The sequence below is a fragment of the Mirounga angustirostris genome, unplaced genomic scaffold (assembly GCF_029215605.1).
Source record: "Mirounga angustirostris isolate CCGP_5_RB_7025 unplaced genomic scaffold, mMirAng1.0.hap1 SCAF_8, whole genome shotgun sequence".
Lineage (NCBI taxonomy): Eukaryota > Metazoa > Chordata > Mammalia > Carnivora > Phocidae > Mirounga > Mirounga angustirostris.
In genome coordinates, this window is record NW_026991716.1 from 127,256,523 (window position 1) to 127,277,603 (window position 21,081).

General features: G+C 33.2%; 1 protein-coding gene across 6 annotated transcripts in view; it reads left to right on the top strand.

The window, feature by feature from the left end:
• Nucleotides 1-21,081, top strand: part of STXBP5 (syntaxin binding protein 5) — a 183,217-nt gene that overhangs the window by 116,455 nt on the left and 45,681 nt on the right. The window contains exons 16-21 of one of the 6 annotated variants that reach the window (XM_045865709.3): nt 2-180; nt 5,883-6,008; nt 7,681-7,832; nt 14,328-14,390; nt 19,355-19,414; nt 19,517-19,564. In XM_045865709.3, coding sequence (XP_045721665.1) covers nt 2-180; nt 5,883-6,008; nt 7,681-7,832; nt 14,328-14,390; nt 19,355-19,414; nt 19,517-19,564 — 628 coding nt within the window. Of the gene's footprint in view, nt 1; nt 181-5,882; nt 6,009-7,680; nt 7,833-14,324; nt 14,391-19,354; nt 19,415-19,516; nt 19,565-21,081 lie in introns of all 6 variants that reach the window. The other 5 variants (XM_045865708.3, XM_064598198.1, XM_045865710.3 and 2 more) reach the window with 5 other exon arrangements.

Below are 21,081 nucleotides of genomic sequence, written 5' to 3' on the forward strand. Positions count from 1 at the left end.
GATGCTTGAAGTTCGATTGTTATATGAGATAAATGATGTGGAATCCCCAGAGGGCGAACAGGCACCGCCTTTGCCAACACCAGTTGGGGGCGCCACTCCTCAGCCCATTCCTCCTCAGTCTCATCCTTCTACCAGTAGCAGTTCATCTGATGGGCTTCGTGATAATGTCCCTTGTTTAAAGTAAGTTATTAAAAAATACAGATATTTTGGAAATTATTTTTTAATAGAGATAAATTATAAGCTTTTTACAGTAATATTTTCCTGTGATAGAGAAAAACGACATAAGATCATTTCTTTCTCACTTTTGCTGTGGTTAATCTAACTCATTTTTCTGTGGCATCAAGAGGAGTATTACTGCATTCGTGATTTTTATCTTTAAAATGCTAAGATTTGATCTTTAAACATACTGGTAGAAAAGCATGGATCTTTTCTGTATATGTAGCTCAATCTTCCAAATCCATGGATATTTTCTAGTCTGGATTCAGATGTAGATCAAATGTATATGTAGACTGCTCTCTACCACTCTGAAAATTCTGGTTTTTTGGTCTCTAGAGATTCAGTCATTTTTTTAATCATTTTCTCATCTTTCTGAATCTTCTCTAGCACAGCAGTATCATTATTTAAATGCCTTTATTGTAGCATTCCAGATTTGAATACAGTTTGCTTTTATACAGGAATAAATTGGATATAGCTTTCTTTTCCTTTTTTTCTATCTAATTTATATTACTGAGTTGTTAGATTTTTTTTTAATGGGTATGAGCCTTAAATATGGCAAAGAAATGAAACAGTGAGGAAAGAGCTAAGATCACTGAAAAATTTTATGAAGACTGTGATTAATTACATTTACAGAGAAGTCAATTAGGGTAATGACTGGAAACGTGGTTATTGAAAATGTCAAAGAAATTCAGTACAAGAGTTGAGCAAAAGCCAGATTAGTAGGTTCAAGGTAGGGAGGCCTGGTGAGAGAAAATTTGCATTTGTTAGAAGAACCAGGGTTTGTCCTGGTTTTGTTTTAGATCTGCTAGAGTCACTTCTCTTGGTGAATAATTAAAGGATTGCTGTGGAGAATGCCTGTGTAACTAAAATTGCATGGCAATCACCCCCAAAGATACGGCAGATTTTTTTATATCATAATCATTTAAAAAATATAGACTTTATGTTTTTGAAGATTTTTGTTTATTTATTAGAGTGTGAGGAGCACCAGTTGAGGAAGGGGAGAGGCAGAGGAAGAAATAACAAAGATCAAAGAAGGGATCCTGAGCAGGGAGCCTGACACGGGGCTTGATCCCAGGACCCCAGGACGAGGACCTTAGCTGAAGGCAGCTGCTTAAACGACTGAACCACCCAGGCACCCCAAAAAGTGTAGACTTTTTAGAAAATAAACCTTTATATGTTTATATAAATTTGAGGTTGTATGTTCTATATTAGTATTTCTCAAACAGGGATGATTTTGCTCCTCCCTATTTATTTGGCAATATCTGGAGACGTTATTAGTTGTCGCAACAGTAGGAATAGGGTGCTACTGGTATCTCGTGCATAGGGGCCAGGGATGATGCTCAAGTGCACAGAACAGTGCCCCACAACAAAGAACTTCCCAGGTCAGAATGCCACTGGTACCAACAATGAGAAATTCTGGTCTGATCTAAAAAATGTAAGTATTGGGGCGCCTGGGTGGCTCAGTTGGTTAAGCAACTGCCTTCGGCTCAGGTCATGATCCTGGAGTCCCGGGATCGAGTCCCACATCGGGCTCCCTGCTCGACAGGGAGTCTGCTTCTCCCTCTGACCCTCCTCCCTCTCATGCTCTCTGTCTCTCATTCTCTCTGTCTCAAATAAATAAATAAAATCTTAAAAAATAAAAAAATAAAAAATGTAAGTATTGAGATTAAGCAACTACATTCCTCAGAAAGGTCTCAAGGTTTTATTTTGTCTCTCTCATGTACATACATACACACCCCTCTGTTTGCAACAGTTCTGGCACATGTTTAGCTAGAATGAAACTTGAAAATACAGAATTCTGCCTTCTTCCCTTCTGTTACTTATTCAGTACTACTTTGCTTTAAGCTTAAATTTGTAAAATTTCATTAATGCTCTTCTGATTTTTTTTTATTTTAATTGTATTTTTCTCCAGCCTTCTGTTAAATTTACGTCTTATAGCCTATGAAGAACAGTTTGTGTTTGACGTTTATTTTAGTGATGTCTCTTCGGTGGCAAAGTTTTGAGATTTTTTTGTCTAAAATTGATATATTCACCAGTGACTTTTTAATCACAGACAATTTGAGTTATACCTCATTTTTTTCCTTCTTAATAGTTTTCTGGTAAATACGGTTATTTATTAACTTCACATTGTTTTAATCCACAGTCCCAAAAACCAATTTTTAAATGTCAGAAATATAACCAAATTGATATTAAAATAACTAGTACTGAGGGTTTTTTTATACAGAATGCTTTCATATGTAATTATTCCTTTGAAGAAACATTTTAAAAGCAGCTATGTGATTTATTCTTTTTACCAGTAAAGTTTTATGTTTTTAAGTATCTTAATTGGGCTTTTGCAGTTTATTTGTCCAAACAGACAAACATTTTGAAACTGCAAAGCCTGGACAAACATATGTTTAAAAATGCATTTGTACAAATTACAGAGTTTTTTTGTTTGTTTTTATTAAATTATGAAGCTTTTTATAAAGGTCCAGCCCCTTGTCTTTAAAAAGTAAAACCTTAATTTACATTTACTAAAAACATTAAAATAATTTGCATGTAAACATTGTACACATAAAACATTACGCCCACCCATCCCCCATTTTGCATTTTTAACCTATCCTGTCATTTCTTGATCCAGTTTCTAGTTTTTTACCAATTGGGGATTATGCAGCAGGCTTGGCTGGCTTATTTTTGCTTAAGAACTTTTTTTTTGTTTCTTCTTACTAAGTAAATTAAGAATTCCATGAGTTCTTTTTTTTTTTTTTAATTTTATTTATTTATTTGATAGAGAAAACAAGAGAGCACAAGCAGGGTGAGTGGCAGAGGGAAAGGGAGAAGCAGGCTCCCTGCTGAGCAGGGAGCTAGATGCAGAACTGGATCCCCAGAACCCTGAGATCATGACCTGAGCCTGAAGGCAGCCGTTTAACCAAATGAGCCACCCAGGCGCCCCCCATGAGTTCTGTGTGTCTTCATCACTGAAGTTTTAAATTTGTCCATATACGTACTTCTAATATTTTCCTTGAATGCTTGTTCCTGCTCTAGTCTAATGTGCATGTTAAATATGCCGAAAGAAGGTGGACATTTCTTTGAACCTTACCTAATTCATGTAAGGAGAAAATAACACAGTCAGCCTCTTCTTTTCAGAAGAACACTCGGTCTTCATTTCCGTCTCTTGAGATGGACAGCTGCCACTGATTAGTGGTATTTCCCTGAGGAAAAAACAGAACTTCTGCTCAGCCAACATACAGTTCTGAGTGTGCTGCCTTTCAGACTTGGCGTGAAATGACTGTAACTCAGTTTGTATTTGGAGTACCCTAATGTGTACCCTAAAATTTGGACAACACATTTGGTCAGGTGTCATGGTCTTCCTCACTAGAAGTACCAACTAACTGACTCAAAAGCATCCATACTTCTGAGTTTGGTGTCAGGAGATTTAACATTGAGTAGTCTTCCTGCTATCCTTCTTTCATGACACTGTCACCCCAGAGCAGAGCCTTAAGAATTATTGAAGTAAGCGGGCTTTGCGTAAGTTTTACAAGAGCGATTATTAGAGAAAGAGTCTGAGCAATCAAAAATGTTTTTACCTTAAAGTCAAAGTAAAATTTTTTTAATAGTAAAAGTAGTCACACACAGAAATACACTACTCACTTTAATTTTAATTGATTTTTTTTAAGGATTTTATTTATTTATTTGACAGAGACACAGTGAGAGAGGGAACACAAGCAGGGGGAGTGGGAGAGGGAGAAGCAGGCTTCCCGCGGAGCAGGGAGCCCAATGTGGGGCTCGATCCCAGGACCCTGAGAACATGACCTGAGCTGAAGGCAGCCGCTTAACCGACTGAGCCACCCAGGTGCCCCTTAATTTTAATTGATTTAATTAATAAATTAAAAAAGGAAAATTTTATCTTCCAAATCCACTTAAAGTTTCCTGATACAAGTATTATAGGTGTTATATCTAAGTGGCTGTATTCCAGGGTGCCTGGGTGGCTCAGTCGGTTAAGTGCCTGCCTTTGGCTCAGGTCAGGCTCGCTGCTCAGTGGGGAGCCTGCTTCTCCCTCATCCTCTGCCTCTGCCCCCGCTGTGTGCTCCCTTGCGCTGGTGCACACACTCTCTTTCTTTCTCTCTGTCAAATAAATAAAAAAATTAATAAATAAATCTTTTAAAAAAATAAGTGGTTGTATTCCTTAGAAAGTCTCACATTCTTATAAGCCCCTCCCTCACTCCCCCTAATATGTACATAACAAGTTTAACTAATAAAAAATTTGTATGAATTTACTCAATTAAGGGAGTTTGGGAATACATTTATCTTTTTGCTGAGTAGTTCACTTGAAAACCACATATTCCTGCAAAACTAGCTCTTCATCCTGACAGTTTTCTTTTTTCTTTTTTTATCTTTCTCTCTTTCTCTCTATCTTTTTCTTTCTCTTTCTTTCTCTCTCTTTCTCTTCTTAACTTAGAATGACTGTCTAATTTTTCTCCCTGATCTTCCTCTAATGACCCTTCAGCTCATTCATTCATTCAAATATTGAGTACCTCCTCTGTACTGGAGTGTTAAAAGTAACTGCAAGGTTTGTGCCTTCGTGAAGTTTAGAAGCATTTTTGATTCTTACTTCATAATGTGTTTCAAATCTACCTTTTTCTTATTGTTTTACATAATTACAGGCACTTCTTAATTGTTCTCCTATTCTACTTCATCTTGCAAACCTCCACCAAATTAATCTTTCCAAAGTATTTCTTATAAACCTTAATTGGCTTTTAATTCCTTAAAATAATGAAAATATTTGTGTAAATTGACCATTGAGAGCTCTTTCATAGGCACTCATACTGTGATTAGATAGTAATATTGCCACTTTTTTAGACAAGAAGACACCTGGAAAATGGCAGAGCCAGGACTTAAACTTTGCTGTAGTTTTTCAAAAGCCCTCAGTTCTTTCTACCAACATCAGACCTTTGCAGCCAGACCTTGAAGACCCTCTAAAGTCTGACCTATGCCTATCTTGTTATATTGATTTCTCACTGTTACTACACTTGCCTCCACTGTGAGCAAACTTACACACTTGTTAATCCTTGATTATGGGTTTCCTACTTTTTGTTTGCATATGTTTGCAAAAGCAATGTATTTTGAGCACCTATTCAGCAATTATTGGGGAAAGAGTCTATAATCAAAATTACTATCAATTCAAAGAGTACATTTTTTTAATAGTGAAAGTGTCATGCACCCACAAATAAATTTCTCATATTTTTTTTAACTCATTATGTTTTGGGCCACTTTTCATGTTCTTACACCATATATTTAAGTCTACTTTTCTAACTTGCATTTTTTTTTCTAACTTGATTTTTTTCTCCTCTTCTTAATTCTGGGGTTTCTCATTCTCTTCATTCTTCTTTCCATTCCTCCCTCCCCTTCCTATCCATCCTCTTTTTCTCCCTTCCTACTTCCAACCCCCCAATTTATAATGGGAACTTATATGTGATTTCTTATTTTTGTTATTTATGTACATGTTTTGTCTCCAGCTAGATTAAATGACTGTAGAGAACAGGATTCAGTTTTCATTTTTGTATATTTAATACAATTTCATATATAAAGTTACTTTGTGCAGTTATTTATGCATGACTTTATAATTACATAAGTTAATAAGATACATGAAGATGGGTTAAAAGGTAATATGTTTTCCTTTATTACAGAGTTAAAAATTCACCACTTAAGCAGTCTCCAGGTTATCAGACAGAACTAGTTATTCAGTTGGTATGGGTAGGTGGAGAACCACCACAACAAATAACCAGCTTGGCAGTCAATTCTTCATATGGATTGTAAGTATAATTTATGTGTTTCTCAGTCTGTTCATAGTATTCCGCACATTTTTTTTTTTTTAAATAGGATCTTTATTATAGCATGTTAAAAAGTTGTATATCTTTAACTTCAAATCAGAATTAGTGTTTATTTGGAAAATAATTCTGTTCCGAATAATTTACTCTGGATACACTTATAGTGCTTCCCAATGAATTGAGTTAAAGGTTTAAAGTCAGTATGTCCTCTCCTGGATATACTCTCAGAAATGATTTCCTTATTAATGCTCAGTATAATGGAGGTCTCACAGCATCAACTCAGAAGACTTTATTCTAAGCTAATTCTGTAAATGTTGAACCAGAGCTATATAATTTCTTCTTTCTACTTCCAAAATTCACTTGTATAAATTATAAAGGCATAGTAATAGTTTGGTAAAGTATTTATACTACAGTTGTATCATCAATTCATACCTTTAAGTATTGAGTATTATACATACTTTTTTATTATAATTTGGTAGACTTACAAAGTATTTTTGTTTGTTTTAAAAATCAGCATTGTGGTATAAGAGAATCATGCACTATTTAGTCCCAGGGCTATTTATCGGTTGTGGGTCACCGTCTTCTTCTTTTATGCTAGCCCTAGGGACTCATTCATCTTTCTTCTTCCTCCTGGAGCTGTAACCACTCACTGTATCTCTTATACTCGTATTCCCAGCTAAGACTGGCTATAGCCTGAGATCGTCATCTCTCAATGTCTTTCATTTGCTGCCCCACAATGTAAGAACACAAACCTTCTCTCTTTTAATATTTCACTGCCCACAACCATAAGGAAAGAGGGAATAAGAAAAAGAACCAGTAGGAAATTTCAAAGGAAGTTGCAAATCAGTTGATCACAGGTTCATGGACTCACAGTTAACATTTTATTTAGCCCCTCCTTGTATGTTTTTAATATTTGAACTAGCTGCCAAGATTATTTAATGTGAAATCCATATTTAGAACTTTAACTGAAAAATCTGATTACCTGGCCCATTGTCTCCAATCCTGCTTGGCAGTGGTCAGCATGAATGGAATTGAAACTTTCCCTCTTTAGAAGGGTTATCTAAAGTCCTTATCTGGCCTGTTTGTATTACTTACAGAGTCCTTCTGTACATTTCAGTTTTCATCTTCTGGCTTAAGACATCTTAAAAGAGTCAAATCCCTTTATTCATAGTTGCTTGGTTTGTAGTTCCTGACTCATAATTGGGAAGGTATTTGGAGTACTCCAGAGGGAGACCTCCAAGATTTATGCTTTCTACTTTTTATTCTTGACTGTATAGATTACCAGAATTTTCCCAGAGATATAATCCCTCACTTCCCTAGTGGAAGAGAATGTCTTCCCCTGAGCTGCTTGAAATGCCCTTAAGTCAGAAAAATAGACGTCACATTTCCTAGGATGGAGATTTATGTCTGTGATCAAGTTTCACTTCCTATGCCAACATTTTTTTAATGATACTGATTTTTAATCATTAATGTCTGCAGAAGATCTGCGTAGTTCCATGAGAAGGCATATGTAACCTGTATTTCCATGTCTCTGATAGTCTTTAGTTGCAAAGAGGAATTTTCTGAAAACCCATCCTCCTTCTTTTCAGCCTTATAGACTACATTTCCTTATAATTACTTATTTGTACTAAAATGTGTGCTCTTTTCCTATTCCCAGGGTAGTTTTTGGCAATTGTAATGGCATTGCAATGGTAGACTACCTCCAGAAAGCAGTACTCCTCAACCTGGGCACTATTGAATTATATGGCTCCAATGATCCTTATCGGAGAGAACCCCGGTCTCCTCGTAAATCTCGACAACCTTCAGGAGGTATAAAGAAAACAATCCTGAGTTTTAGGATTTCTATAAATACTGAGTTACTTCTGTGAATATAAATACTTCAGTTAGATAAATAGCTTGTCTGACTTAGTCTATATATGTAAACTGTCAAAACTAGTAAAAGATTTGAGCCTTCTTTGTTTTGTGTTGTTATTAGATTTTGCTTTTGTTTTTAATATCCTAGGATTTTAATTAACATTGGGAAAGAACCACAGTGGCAAGTTTCTTCAGCTAAATTATAATGGGATGAAAATTTATCTCATTTTTATGGAATAAAAGTTAATTTCAAAGTTTTGCCCCTTTTATTATTGTTTGGTATTGTAAGACCAAAAATTCGTTGTTCCAGCTATGTTATTTAAAGGGATCATTTCCCATGTGAGAAAAAAATGTAAATGCAAAAGTGAATTTGAATTCTAAGAAAATACAGTGTTTTTAGATAGCCTTGATTCAATGCAAACCCAGATCCATTAAGAATTTTCTTTATAGCATTCTTTTATGTTTGCTAGGTAATTAGTCTTAATTTTATATTATTTTTTAATTTTTTAAAAAGATTTTATTTATTTGAGAGAGAACATGGCGGGGAGGGGCAAAGGGGGGAGGGAGAAGCAGACTCCCCACTGAGCAGGGAGCCCAGATATTGGGCTCCATCCCAGGACACCGGGATCATGACCTGAGCCGAAGTCAGACACTTAACTGACTGAGCCACCCAGGCATCCAGTTAGTCTTAATTTTAAATGTTTTAATATGTCTAGTTGGTGGTCTACCAGTACGCCTCACCTATTTTTTTTTTTTTTTTTTTTTTTTTTTTAAAAACCTCATGGCATTGGATCTCTGGTACATAGGGGTATATTAGTGAGGCCTGCAGCAGTTACTGGCCTGCAGGCTCCAGTCTCCTCAGGACCTGTTCAGCTGGACCAGGGATTGAGGGATTGAGGGGAACCCTATCTTGGGCAGACTCAGCCCATTTGCAGAACGCCAGTGTGCAGTGAAACACTGGGAAGCTCTGATCTATACTTATAACTCAGTCTCTCTGATCTTAAATTCTCTCTGAGATTCATTTCTCATTTGCTCTCATGGCATAATTAGCTAATATTACCTGTATCACAATTTATGAGAGAAGAAAAAAAAAGGTGGTGGCATATAGACCTTACTATCACTTTGGCTTGATGCTTGAATTTTCTTCTCCATTTTTGTTTTTGTGTGTGATCATTTTGTCATGTTTTATCTTCAGAAATTATCTCAACTATACCATTCTAGTACCTTTGTCTCCTTTTTTTCCCTTCACTTTTCATTGCTTCACTAAGGCATGCTGACTGTGACTTCTTGCATGTGTGGCCTTTCTAGCTTATATTCTGAATCTGTGAAAAAACTCCGTTCTTCTTTAAGTAAGTTATTCCATGTCAGTAAAGTCATGGCATGTTTGTTTGTCGTCTGTAAAATCATTTTTTCTCATTTATTTATTTATTTTATTTATTTGACAGAGAGCCAGCGAGAGAGGGAACACAAGCAGGGGGAGTGGGAGAGGGAGAAGCAGGCTTCCTGCGGAGCAGGGAGCCCAATGCGGGGCTCGATTCCAGGACCCTGAGATCATGACCTGAGCCAAAGGCAGTCGCTTAACGAACTGAGCCACCCAGGCGCCCCTTTCTCATTTATTTTTAAAAGAGCTTATTAAAACATTATATATCTAAAATGGCATACTCATTCCTAAATTAATCATCCTGTGTATATGAAAACAGCTATTGAAATATTTGTGTCCCAATCCACTTTCTTTATAAAGCAAAGCAAACTAATATTTAGTGTTAGTTAAAACATTGTCATGAAAGAGGAGACAAGTACTTTTAGCAATTTTACCACAAACCTGTGTAAAAACTTCATTGCTCCAAAAATTAATTTCTCTTTCCTTGATACATAATAGTTTCATAAAATGGCTAGAAATTAAATACCTATGCTTAGAATAGAGACCAATTTTACCATGTGATTTCAAAAATATTTTTTTCTTAAATTTTATTGCATTCTCTATCCTGTAGTAAATCTCATAATATTATTTATATTATTATTTGCTTTATTTTGTATTGAAGAGTTAGATTTTTAGGCAGAGGAGAACTGTTTGAGTTTTCCTTTATCAGTTTAAGATATTATGCTCACTTGTAACAATATTTGATTGTGTCTTAAATAAAAATTAAAAGAAAGTTATTTTTATATGCGCTTTAACATTTTGGGAATATTTGTGCCTTAATTCTAAAATATAATTATGTTTCAAATAAAATTAAATATAAAATAATTGGTACTAAAATTCTTTAATTGCATTGATAAAAAGGATATTCTTGCAGAAGTGTGTATTTTATAATATGTTTTGGAAATGTAGCCCAAATACCACCAAATTCTTATCTTTTTTAAAGATTGGCTTGGAGAAATGTTTTTACTACTAGTAGATTCTAATATGTTTTCATAAAGAGTGAGGTGTTACTCATGAAATTATTTTATAAACATTACTGTTTGTGTTTTACAGCTGTATTAAAATACAGTTGAACCCATAACTAAAATGTGTACAGTGTTTTCATAATAAAAATTATGAGACTGTTACTGGGACAACTAGTGATAAAGTATTTCAACTACCTGCATATCTGCTTGCTGAAAGTCTTAATTATAACAAAAGTGAAACATGATAATATGTGTCTTGTTTTGCTGACCACTTTTTCACTCCGTGAAGGACACAAAAGGGAAATTTCTATTCTGAATATAATTCTAAACCCCAAATAAGATCTTCTTAATGATGTGAGAGTGATACACCCATGAAAAGAAACTTAACTTAGTCTTGGAAGTTGATAATTATGAAGAAAGAAATTAGAGGGACAAAGCTGTGCATGACTTTAGGAAAGATATTTTCTAAAATTACAGAGAAGTGGCTCTAAAAATGAAGATTTGGGCTATACAATTGCAATTAATTTCAAGTCTTCAATATATTCAGTAGAATAGAAAAATAGAAATAGCTATTGGGCCCAGTAATACTAGTTGATATTTCTGTGTGTTTGTGTGTATTATAAGAAACAAAACACACTATATAAGAAATGAGGGATATAATCAAGGGTGCATAAGTGTGCATAAATCATTAAGTACTGTGTTGAATATAGGCTGGTCTTCAAAAAATGGGATAGCAAAATGTTTGGTTTCAGTGAAAATATAATTAAAGAAGGATTAGGACTCTAAGGATCATTTGAAATGATAGTTGAAAAACAGAATATAGACTAAATAACTTTGTTTCTCAACCCTCCATTAAGAGGAATGATTTCTCTTTCTGGAAATTATGAAAAATAATTAAGAGAAATGAAAATCTAAGCTATATTATGTATAAGGCAGACCTTGGTAATAAAAAGTGATAAAGTAATAAAAACATATCAAGAGAATTTGTAAACAGTACCCAAGTTGATAAAGGTCAAATCAGTAAATTTGATGTACAAATCAGTCAAAATTCTGGAATGATTTGTGTGCATATTGAAATGCCTTGTATGCATCCTGAAAATAGAGCCATCAATTGAAGTCAGCAGGAATCCACTGAAAGTAAATTGTACCAAAATTGGTGTTACTTTTTTAATCTCATAACTACATTGATGGCTCATAGCAGCCTGTTGACATGTTTCCTGAAGTTAATCAGATACTTAATAAAGAATTCCATGTATATCTTTTATGAACTAGGCAGATGGAAGTGACCTAGTCATTTTGACAATTGCAAGATTGATTAAACCAGGAGTCAGCAAACGGCTGGCCCTGAGCCAAAACTGGCCCACTGCTGGGTTTTGCCAGTACAGTTTAATTAGAACAGCATCATGGTTTATTTGCTTAGCTGGCCTCAAAACCGATCAGGTTTGCCAACCCCTGAATTAAACCATGGTATCCAGTGGGTCAATTTGTAGCCTAACATGAACTTTGATGTAATGTACCTCAGTAGATATATTATGTTGAATAACATATGATTATGCTTTGTTGACCATTTTAAATAGTAAATTAAGCTTCCTACTTAAACATGTGAAAAAGAAGGTATGCTTTTTATCCGTAAAGGGTAACTACTACGTTTGATGGCAAAGACCCAAAAAGATATTTGTAGCTAGAAATCATAAACCATATACCATAGCCACATAGTATAAACCATAGGATGATATACATCAATCACTCATGTAGGGTTGGACTTGACTTTTACCCTGAGCCAGATGGAAGGCTTAAAATTTCAAAATTGATTATTTTTATTCGGTACTAGGCTCACTGTAGTACTTGAGTATACTATCACTAGTATTTATTATTGAGGTATAATTGGCATATATAATCATTATATTAGTTTCAAATACTGATTTGATATTTGTATGCTTTGCAAAATGATCACCACAGTAGGTCTAACAGTCCTCATCTTACATAGTTACAAAAATTTTTTTTCCTTGTAATGAGAACTTTTTAAGATCTACTCTTAGCAGCTTTCACATATCTAATACACCATCTTAACTATAGTTATGCTGTACATTACATCCCTTATTTATTCTGTAACTGGAAGTTTGTACCCTTGACCCCTTTTACCTATTTTTCCCACGCTCCACACCCTGCTATGGCAATCACCAATTTGTTCTCTGTATCTGTGAGCTTGGTTTTTTTGGTTTGTTTTGGGTTTTTTTTTCAGGGGCGGGGCAGGTTTAGATTCCATTATATCATACAAGTGAGATCATACAGTAATTGTCTTTCTCTGTCTGACTTATTCTATTTAACGTAATGTCCATCCATGTTGTCACAAATGGCAAAATTGAAATATTTTGTGGCTGAATATATTCCATTGTGTGTTTGAATGTATATATGTATGTATATGTTTGTGTGTGTATATACACATATATGTATATAAATATATACATACACACACACCACCCACATTATTATATACTCCACATTTTCTTTAGCCATGCATCCATTGATGGATACTTAGGTTGTTTCTGTATATCACTACTGTTTAAAGACCTGCTATTTTAGGGGCGCCTGGGTGGCTCAGTCGTTAAGCGTCTGCCTTCGGCTCAGATCATGATCCCAGGGTCCTAGGATCGAGCCCCGAATCCGGCTCCCTGCTCGGCGGGAAGCCTGCTTCTCCCTCTCCTACTCCCCCTGCTTGTGTTCCCTCTCTCACTGTCTCTCTCTCTCTCTCTCTCTGTCAAATAAAGTCTTAAAAAATAAATAAATAAATAAATAAATAATAAAGACCTGCTATTTTAGTGTTCTATCAAGAAGGAGTTCATTTATGTAAACAAGTATTTTGTCAAAGAGAAAATGCATGCCTAAAATTCCACCCATCATCTTTGAAGTATAAAAACTAGTGTTTTGGGTTTTTTTTTCTCCAGAACCATTAGTTTAATAAGTGTTAAAAAGAAAAAAAAAATTACTGGTTGTCATTCGAAAACTTCCTAGTGAAGAAAAATAATATATAAATCAAAATGGAAAACCCTTCTTATAAATCCAATTCAGTACTCCATGTTCTCTGAAAATGTTATTGCAAAAGCTTTCTGTGACATCATGTCTTTTACCAAAGGATTGAAAAAGTCGATACTGGTCATATATGCATATATGTCAACATTATAGCTAACTTCTTCTGAGGCCTAAATAGGGAGCCCCTCTGTGGCCCTGCTATCCCAAATTCCTGCTGTGTGTTTGTTTGTAATTTTTAAAGAATTTGCAGGAATTCTTTTCATTCCAGTCACCAAGCAACTTAATATCTGTGCTAATTGTTTACTCTGCATATTGCCATGTCTTTTTTTTTTTTTTTGTAATTTTACATTTAATTGTCTACAGCATAAAATACCTTGCTATGGTTTCTCCTAAGAATCTAGGTCATCCTGTAAGATAGATTAGTTTTATGTAATTCATATAAATCTGTGAAAAGGAAGTATTTCTTTAGAGCTCTTTAAAAATAAGTGGTATAGTTTTTAAGAAGTATAGTCCTCCAAGGTAAGTAATGTACAATATTTTAAATATTGTAAATGTGGAGGCAGAAAATATTAATTATTTAAAAATATTCAAGGAAGGTATTTGAGACATAGCAGAAACCACTTTGAGGTGTGAGTTGAGAGTTTCTATGATGTAAAAATCACCAAATTTACTACCAGGTATTTATTTTCCCTCAAGAGAAATCCAGTAAGTCTGTCATATACTCTCAAATTACTGATTTTAAACAAAGTCCTACTTTCTGTCTAATGTCCTTGAAGAATAGTAAATTACCTCTTAGAAGTTTTCTTTTTGCTTAACTAATGACTATCTGTATTATTTTGAGGTATTTTAGTATCAAAGTGCTCCTGTTTCCTATCTCAAGATTAATGGGCATAGTATCAATGTCAGTACAGTCTGTTCAGCTGCTGGGTTTTTAACAATGGACAGTCATTAAATGTGTACTGTAAATAGGATATAAGACTTCACTTACATACGTTTGTGTTGTGATTTGGTTTCTGGTTTGTTTTTTTTTAGCAGGTCTGTGTGATATTAGTGAAGGGACTGTAGTCCCAGAGGATCGCTGCAAATCTCCAACTTCTGGTAATTTGTTTTTTATTTCATAATAATTATAATTCTATAAAAACCAATACAGTGTATCAGAATTCCTTTTTACAGATAACCATTTAAAATAACACAAGGAACTTTTATGTTACATATTCTTAACATGATACTATTTTTTGCATTCTCACTAAGTGAAAAGAAATGCACTAGATAAAATCCCGCAACTGTTAACCTGTTAAGAGTCATAGAACTGTGTACTTAGCTTTCTTATATTTATACTTTTTTGGGGAAAATACATTTTACTCCTCACCATTGGATCAAATGGTTTGGTTATTCTACAATCTTGTCTTTGCTTTAGGCTTGCCTGGTGTCATCTGGTAGAATAGTGATCTAATTCTTGAATAGTGTCCATTTAAATATTATCAAAGATTTTGAACATTTATCTAGTGGTAACTTTAGACAGAATAATTGTAGACTAATTGTATGTGTTTTTGGTTTTGGTCAAAGTGATATTTGATATAATTTTATAGCTATATTAAAGCAGTTGTCCTTTTTTGTTCATGAAATATAGGTCTTTATGTGATATATGTGTATATTAATATTTTAGTGGAACATAATTTTTAGTATCTTTTCAATCTCCTTAAGATTAAGAAGATCATAATTTTATTATTATTTTAAGTGGATAGAAACTTTGCCAGTCTTTACTACAGTTGAATTCACAATTCTAACTACCATATTAAATCATTCTGGCCGGGAATATTTATCAGCTTTCGACTGAAAAGATTGTTCTTAGGATAAAGTAACACGGTTCTTAGATTTTGATCCTTCCGTAGCTGGTTCTACTACATCAGAAGTTATTATAAGCATGGGAAAATTGAGAAGTTCATTTTACTTTACTCTCTCATATTTCAGTTTAGCATTTTATTAGACATAGGACTGTAAAATTTTTGTGATGTTCTCTTTTTGAAATTGCGTTTTCCTGATATTGCACAAGTTATACCTTAAGATATATCCACCTTCTGGTTTTCTTAATCTTTAAATTTCATATTTAAATTCACTCATTAATGGAACATGGAGCTATAGGAATTATGTAATTAGCACCTAATGTTAAGTCTGAACATTGGTACAGAAAAGTTTGAGTGAATAATATGGAGCAAGTAATGGTATATCTGATCTCACAGAACTAGAGTTATTTCTGAGTTTGAAATTCAGAACTGTAGTATCTTTTCATTATTGCTGTTCTTTGTCCATCTACCTACAATACTATTCTGATCTTACCTTCTCTAAAGGCCATATGAATGCAGTTGTCAATATGTTAAGGCTAAAAGCCAGACTGGATAATTTGGACATGTAATTATCTTTTAATATATTAAATGACCTTCAAAAGTGTTTTAACAAGACTCAGCCCAAATAAATTAATACTCCTCATTATCCTAAGCCAAACTATGAATAGGTATATACATATATCAATTTGGAATAGCCAACAAGAGGTAATTATAGATAAGTATTTAAGTATATTAAAATTTGAGTATATAATATAAAAAGTACATAAAAGTAGAAACCCTTTCTCTCAGACTCAAACATTGTTGAACATTTTCAAATATATTACATTTTTTGATCCACGTGAAAGGACAATGTAGTTTTAACATACAGAAATTTATATGATACTAGGTATTTTATTGTTTCAGTGAGTTTGAACTGCAGAGTAAAAATTGTGACTGCAAAAATCATTGATAAATCAGAAATTCTGATCTTAGATAAAAAACTCTTAACTTATTTAGTTTAGTCTTTGATTATGCCCCAAAAGATGTAAGAGTTTTCTGAAAAATTATATGCATTCCTGCATATCAGAAAAGACAGCTTTTACAAAGAACAAATCAAACTTTAGTAGATAGTAGTTGTGCATGAAACATATTTCACAGAGCAGGAGATAGATGTCACTCATGCATACGTACTAAAACATACACTAGAAACTAGAATAAGATTCTGGAAAGCTATATTCTTAATAGCTATGTCTTTCACTGCTTGTCCATTTTAAAATAGTAGTAATTCTTGCTACCCATCTTGGGCCAATTGTCTTAATCTTTGCACATTTGTAACTTTTTTGCCTTCATTCTTGTTAGCATTCTAATAAGGAAATAAAGGAATAATTTAGTATCATTCCTCTCACCAATACATACAAACTCTACTAATTTAGGATGGTCAAAAAAGAAAAACGGATGGGGTAAGTTTGAGGTGAATCAGAAGAACCACAAGGTGATCAAGTTATTAAAACCATGGAAAGTAGTAATTAAATTACTAGCCTCAAGTACTTTCTGCAGTGTGGTAGGATATAAATAAATAGTTAAATGATACAATATAGATTATAAAACCAGTATAGTTAATAGAAAACAATGTATCATGAGGGAAGAAGAAATGTATAAAAGTGGGTTGGGAATTCCACTGAGTCACTCATAAATACTAAGAGGAGGACCACTATTATAAAAATGAAAAGTAGCCATACACCCTTTATCAAAATCAGTGTGTTTATTCAAGATAATAATACAAATGAAGAGCAACTTTTTGAAAAGCATTTAAGTCCCATAATCAAAATTGGTGATCTCAACAGTTTAGCTGATCAGTATCAAAGCTCAATTCAAAAAGCATCCTGAGAAAATCCAAGTAATGAACTTAATTTGGCTTTTCCATTTGTTTTTAAATAAACCAGCAGTCTTTCTGAAATAAAATATTAATTCTGGCATCCTGAATTAACATAAGAAAGAACTTCTGCTATCTCCATTTGATCTTTGTATTTCAAAAAACTCAGATTGCTTTACTGAGCACTTTAATAATATTGGAATTTTGTGTTATTACTGCATCAGAAATGTGTGTGCCTTTGCGTATGTGAAAATGATAAAAACATTTGTTAGGTTATTTTGGTTTGAAGAAAACCCAGGGCCACATAGGCCATAATATAAGTACTGCCTTCAGGAGTTACCATTTACCCCAGAAAAAAACAAAAAGCTGTAAATATTTTCTGTGTTTATTTAATCATAATTATTTGGTAAACATATTCAAGTGGAATATGCTGAAAGCATTTTTGGAATTTGACAAAAATTCTGAAGACCAATGGCAGGCATTTTCAGTTAGGGGAAAAATAAATCTTTCCTTTACGTTTATGGCTTACTTTGGAAATTTTTTTTGGAAATACTAAAAAACATTTTTATAATTTTATATTCATATTTAGATATGTAGCTATTGCTCTAAGATGAAATACATCAACTAAAACAAGTATTAATAAATTTTTTTACATTCCTGGGGCTATTTAATATCAGAGGTGACTGTGATATTTTAAAATATTTATAACCTCTTATAACCGTTATCTTCTTTGAAAAACAAGTATAACCATTTCTATTCCTGAAAATATCACTGAGTCCATAACTACTTACGTGATATTTTTTTTTTAAAGATTTTTTATTTATTTATTTGACAGAGAGAGACACAGCAAGAGAGGGAACAAGCAGGGGGAGTGGGAGAGGGAGAAGCAGGCTTCCTGCGGAGCAGGGAGCCCGATGCGGGGCTCGATCCCAGGACCCCGGGATCATGACCTGAGCCGAAGGCAGATGCTTAACAACTGAGCCACCCAGGCACCCCACTTACGTGATATTTTTTGATAAAGGATTTATGAGGATCCATAAATGCTACTTAGCAAAACAACACAGTTTTGAAAAAGTAATCTTCTAAGGCTATTATAGAAGTAATGGATGCTGCCAATGTTGCAGGTTTTACTTGGTCTATGGAGAGATTTCCAGGATATTTTCCACTTGGCCAAAGAAAGTATGATTTTTCTGGGGGAGGAGAAGGTCAAACTTTGACCTTCTTTATTAAGATTCAGTACTTTCACTGAGATAAAAAAAAAAGTACAGAAAGACTTTTTATTTACTTCCAGTTATGTTTCAAGTATTTGCTTCTATCAGAAAATTTACTCATTCAGCAAAGAAGCACTCTGCTGAGTGCAAAGGAGTTGCAAAGATGAATCAAATGGGGGCCCAGTTTTTAGAAGTGCAGTGCAATGAAAAGGGCACATGTGTGTAAACTTTTTAAAATATGAGGTATTAAGTGATGAATATCATAAGAGAAGAGTACAGATAAAGGGTTATTGGAATTTAAAAGAGGGGAAATGATTTATAGCGAGGAGATTATGAAAATTTATGGGTGAGATGTCATTTGAAATGTGCTATTATGAAGAACAGAGCATTTAATAAAAGTTGTCAACTAGAATACTACTTAGGATTACATTTATAAATAAAACATTTATGTTAGAAATTAAAGAAATGAGATAAAAAATTGAACACCTTTTTTTAAGGAAAATGGACAAATAAAATCTTAATTATAAAAATATTAGTTAAACTTATTGGAAGTCACAGCCAGAATAAAATTAAATATTTCTTACCTCATTAGACATAAGTAAATATTTGAACATACCTAAAATTATAAGTATTATCCTCAGTATTTTAAAGATCCCTGTGGTAATAATAGAATTTATATATAATTTTAAAATTTGTATCTAGAAAGTGAATCTTAAAATAAATTTTGCCAGTATACTTCTTGCACAGGATTCTTAGTTCTGGATGAACTTTATTCAGTTAACTAGTGTCAAAGAATTTTTGCATTTTCTTTCAGAAACAGTTAATTGCTGCTTATATTTTTATCTGTTCTCTAACATCTGTGCCAAGATTTTTCTAAATGGTTGTAACTTAAGGAAAAATTGTTATAGATTGAAGTTAATATTTATATATACTAGGGATCTCTCTACTGTGAAAGATAATACACTACTGTTTGCTATGCTTACTGTAATATTATAAGAGTTGTTATTAATTATATGCATGACATTTTCTTGTGGCCAATAGTATGGAAACTTACCTTAGAAGTTACCAGATTATTTTGTTTGTACTTTTCCCTATGACAACTCTGTGTTTGTGACTGATATGTGACTGTTCCTTCCATTGTCTTCGTTTGTGTAGGTTCTTCATCACCACACAATTCAGATGATGAACAAAAAATGAATAATTTTATAGAAAAGGGTATAGTATCTTTATTTTAAAGTATTTTCTTTTAATTATGTTTAATTCATTTAGTTTACTTTGAATAGATTTTGACATTTTATATCAAAATATTATTTTCAGTGAAGACCAAAAGCAGAAAGTTTTCCAAGATGGTAGCCAGTGATATAGGTAGGAAATAGAAATTTCTCTTTTGTTTCTAATCCTTGCTATATGCAGTGTTACTCAACACCAGAAAATGATCTAATGCATTGCATTTTGTATATATTAATTTGTTATTTCTGTGCTAAACAATAATCTCTTGGGCTGTTTCTTCTAAACTCATTGGGGCAGTAATTATTAAAAATCAGTTAACTTGGGATTGCAGTTCTTCTGACTTACAATGTGAACTATTCTATTTTTATTTTTGCTTTATTTAAAATAAAGCAGGGTTCAATTTATGCTATAAATAGTACAATTTTATACTTTCAGATTTTGAGATCTTTTTTTTAATTTGCATTTTCTCCTACCTTTATTCCATCTTCCTCAAATTTTCAAAACCCCCAATTTCAAAGAAATAGTTCTCTAAAATATTGACTCTTTTGTTCTGTAATCTGCACTACCCTTAGTTAAATGGGAATTTTCTTAAGACTCTTCCCTTCCCCCACACACACAAGTAAAAATGCTTGATGGAGAGTATTTTATATTAATCCTTTTGACTATTTTTATGAATATACGTGGAAATACATTACCCAGTCCAGGGTTTTCAGTTTAAAATAGGAAAACAAAATATAATCAAACTTTGAGGACATAATCAAACTCTTAAGACTTTTTGGTTGGTCATAAAACTTTGAATATTCTCTGAAGATTTTTAAAGGCTTGAGAAGCACTGTTTTACAAAAAGAGAATAAATTAAATTGATTTAAATCAAAATTTTTATTATACAGTTATGTTATTTCTTCCAAAATGCCTACCATATATTCCTTGATTTGTATTAAATGATATGCATTTCTAGGCAGCTGAAATAGATTTACCTTTTCTCATGATAAAGCTTAATATATAGCAAAATTAAATTTCAAAAACTTAACAGAAGTAGTATCCATATTGTCTGCATGTTGTAAATTGAACCCTGTTTAGTCATATTAACGTTGGCTGACTATTAGCACCTCTGGTCATTTTTTAAATAAGATGGTTTATTCTTGGGCAAAGGGCTCTTCATATATGGGGAGTTGATTATCTCTTTGTGGTTTTATAGTGAATCAGTTGGTAATAGTTAAATCACTTTAATTATGTGCTAGCACTATAGCATAATACTTTTTCAACCAAATTTTTTTAATATTTTGTCGTAATAGTACTTATTGTCATGTAATGTAAAAAGTTAGAAGGGACTTTCCTACATACACTTAATCAAAGAACTTTTAGAATTTAATTATCTCGGGATTGTACCTTGCATGAAAGGAACCTTGTATATAATTACATTTTTAAAATAATTTCTCTGTCCAATTTTTGATCCTGGGGTTGTATTTGCTTTGTTAAATGTGGTGACTAGCTCTTCTCTTTTTTCTGTGTTTTGAATAGAATATGTAACATGAAATACCTGAGCTTGAATATTTGAAAGTCTTCAGTTAACAAATTTCTTAGACGAGGAACATTATTGGAAGTTCTTTGGTAATGTTCTTGCTTGCTTTTTATGTTACTGGCAAGTTTTT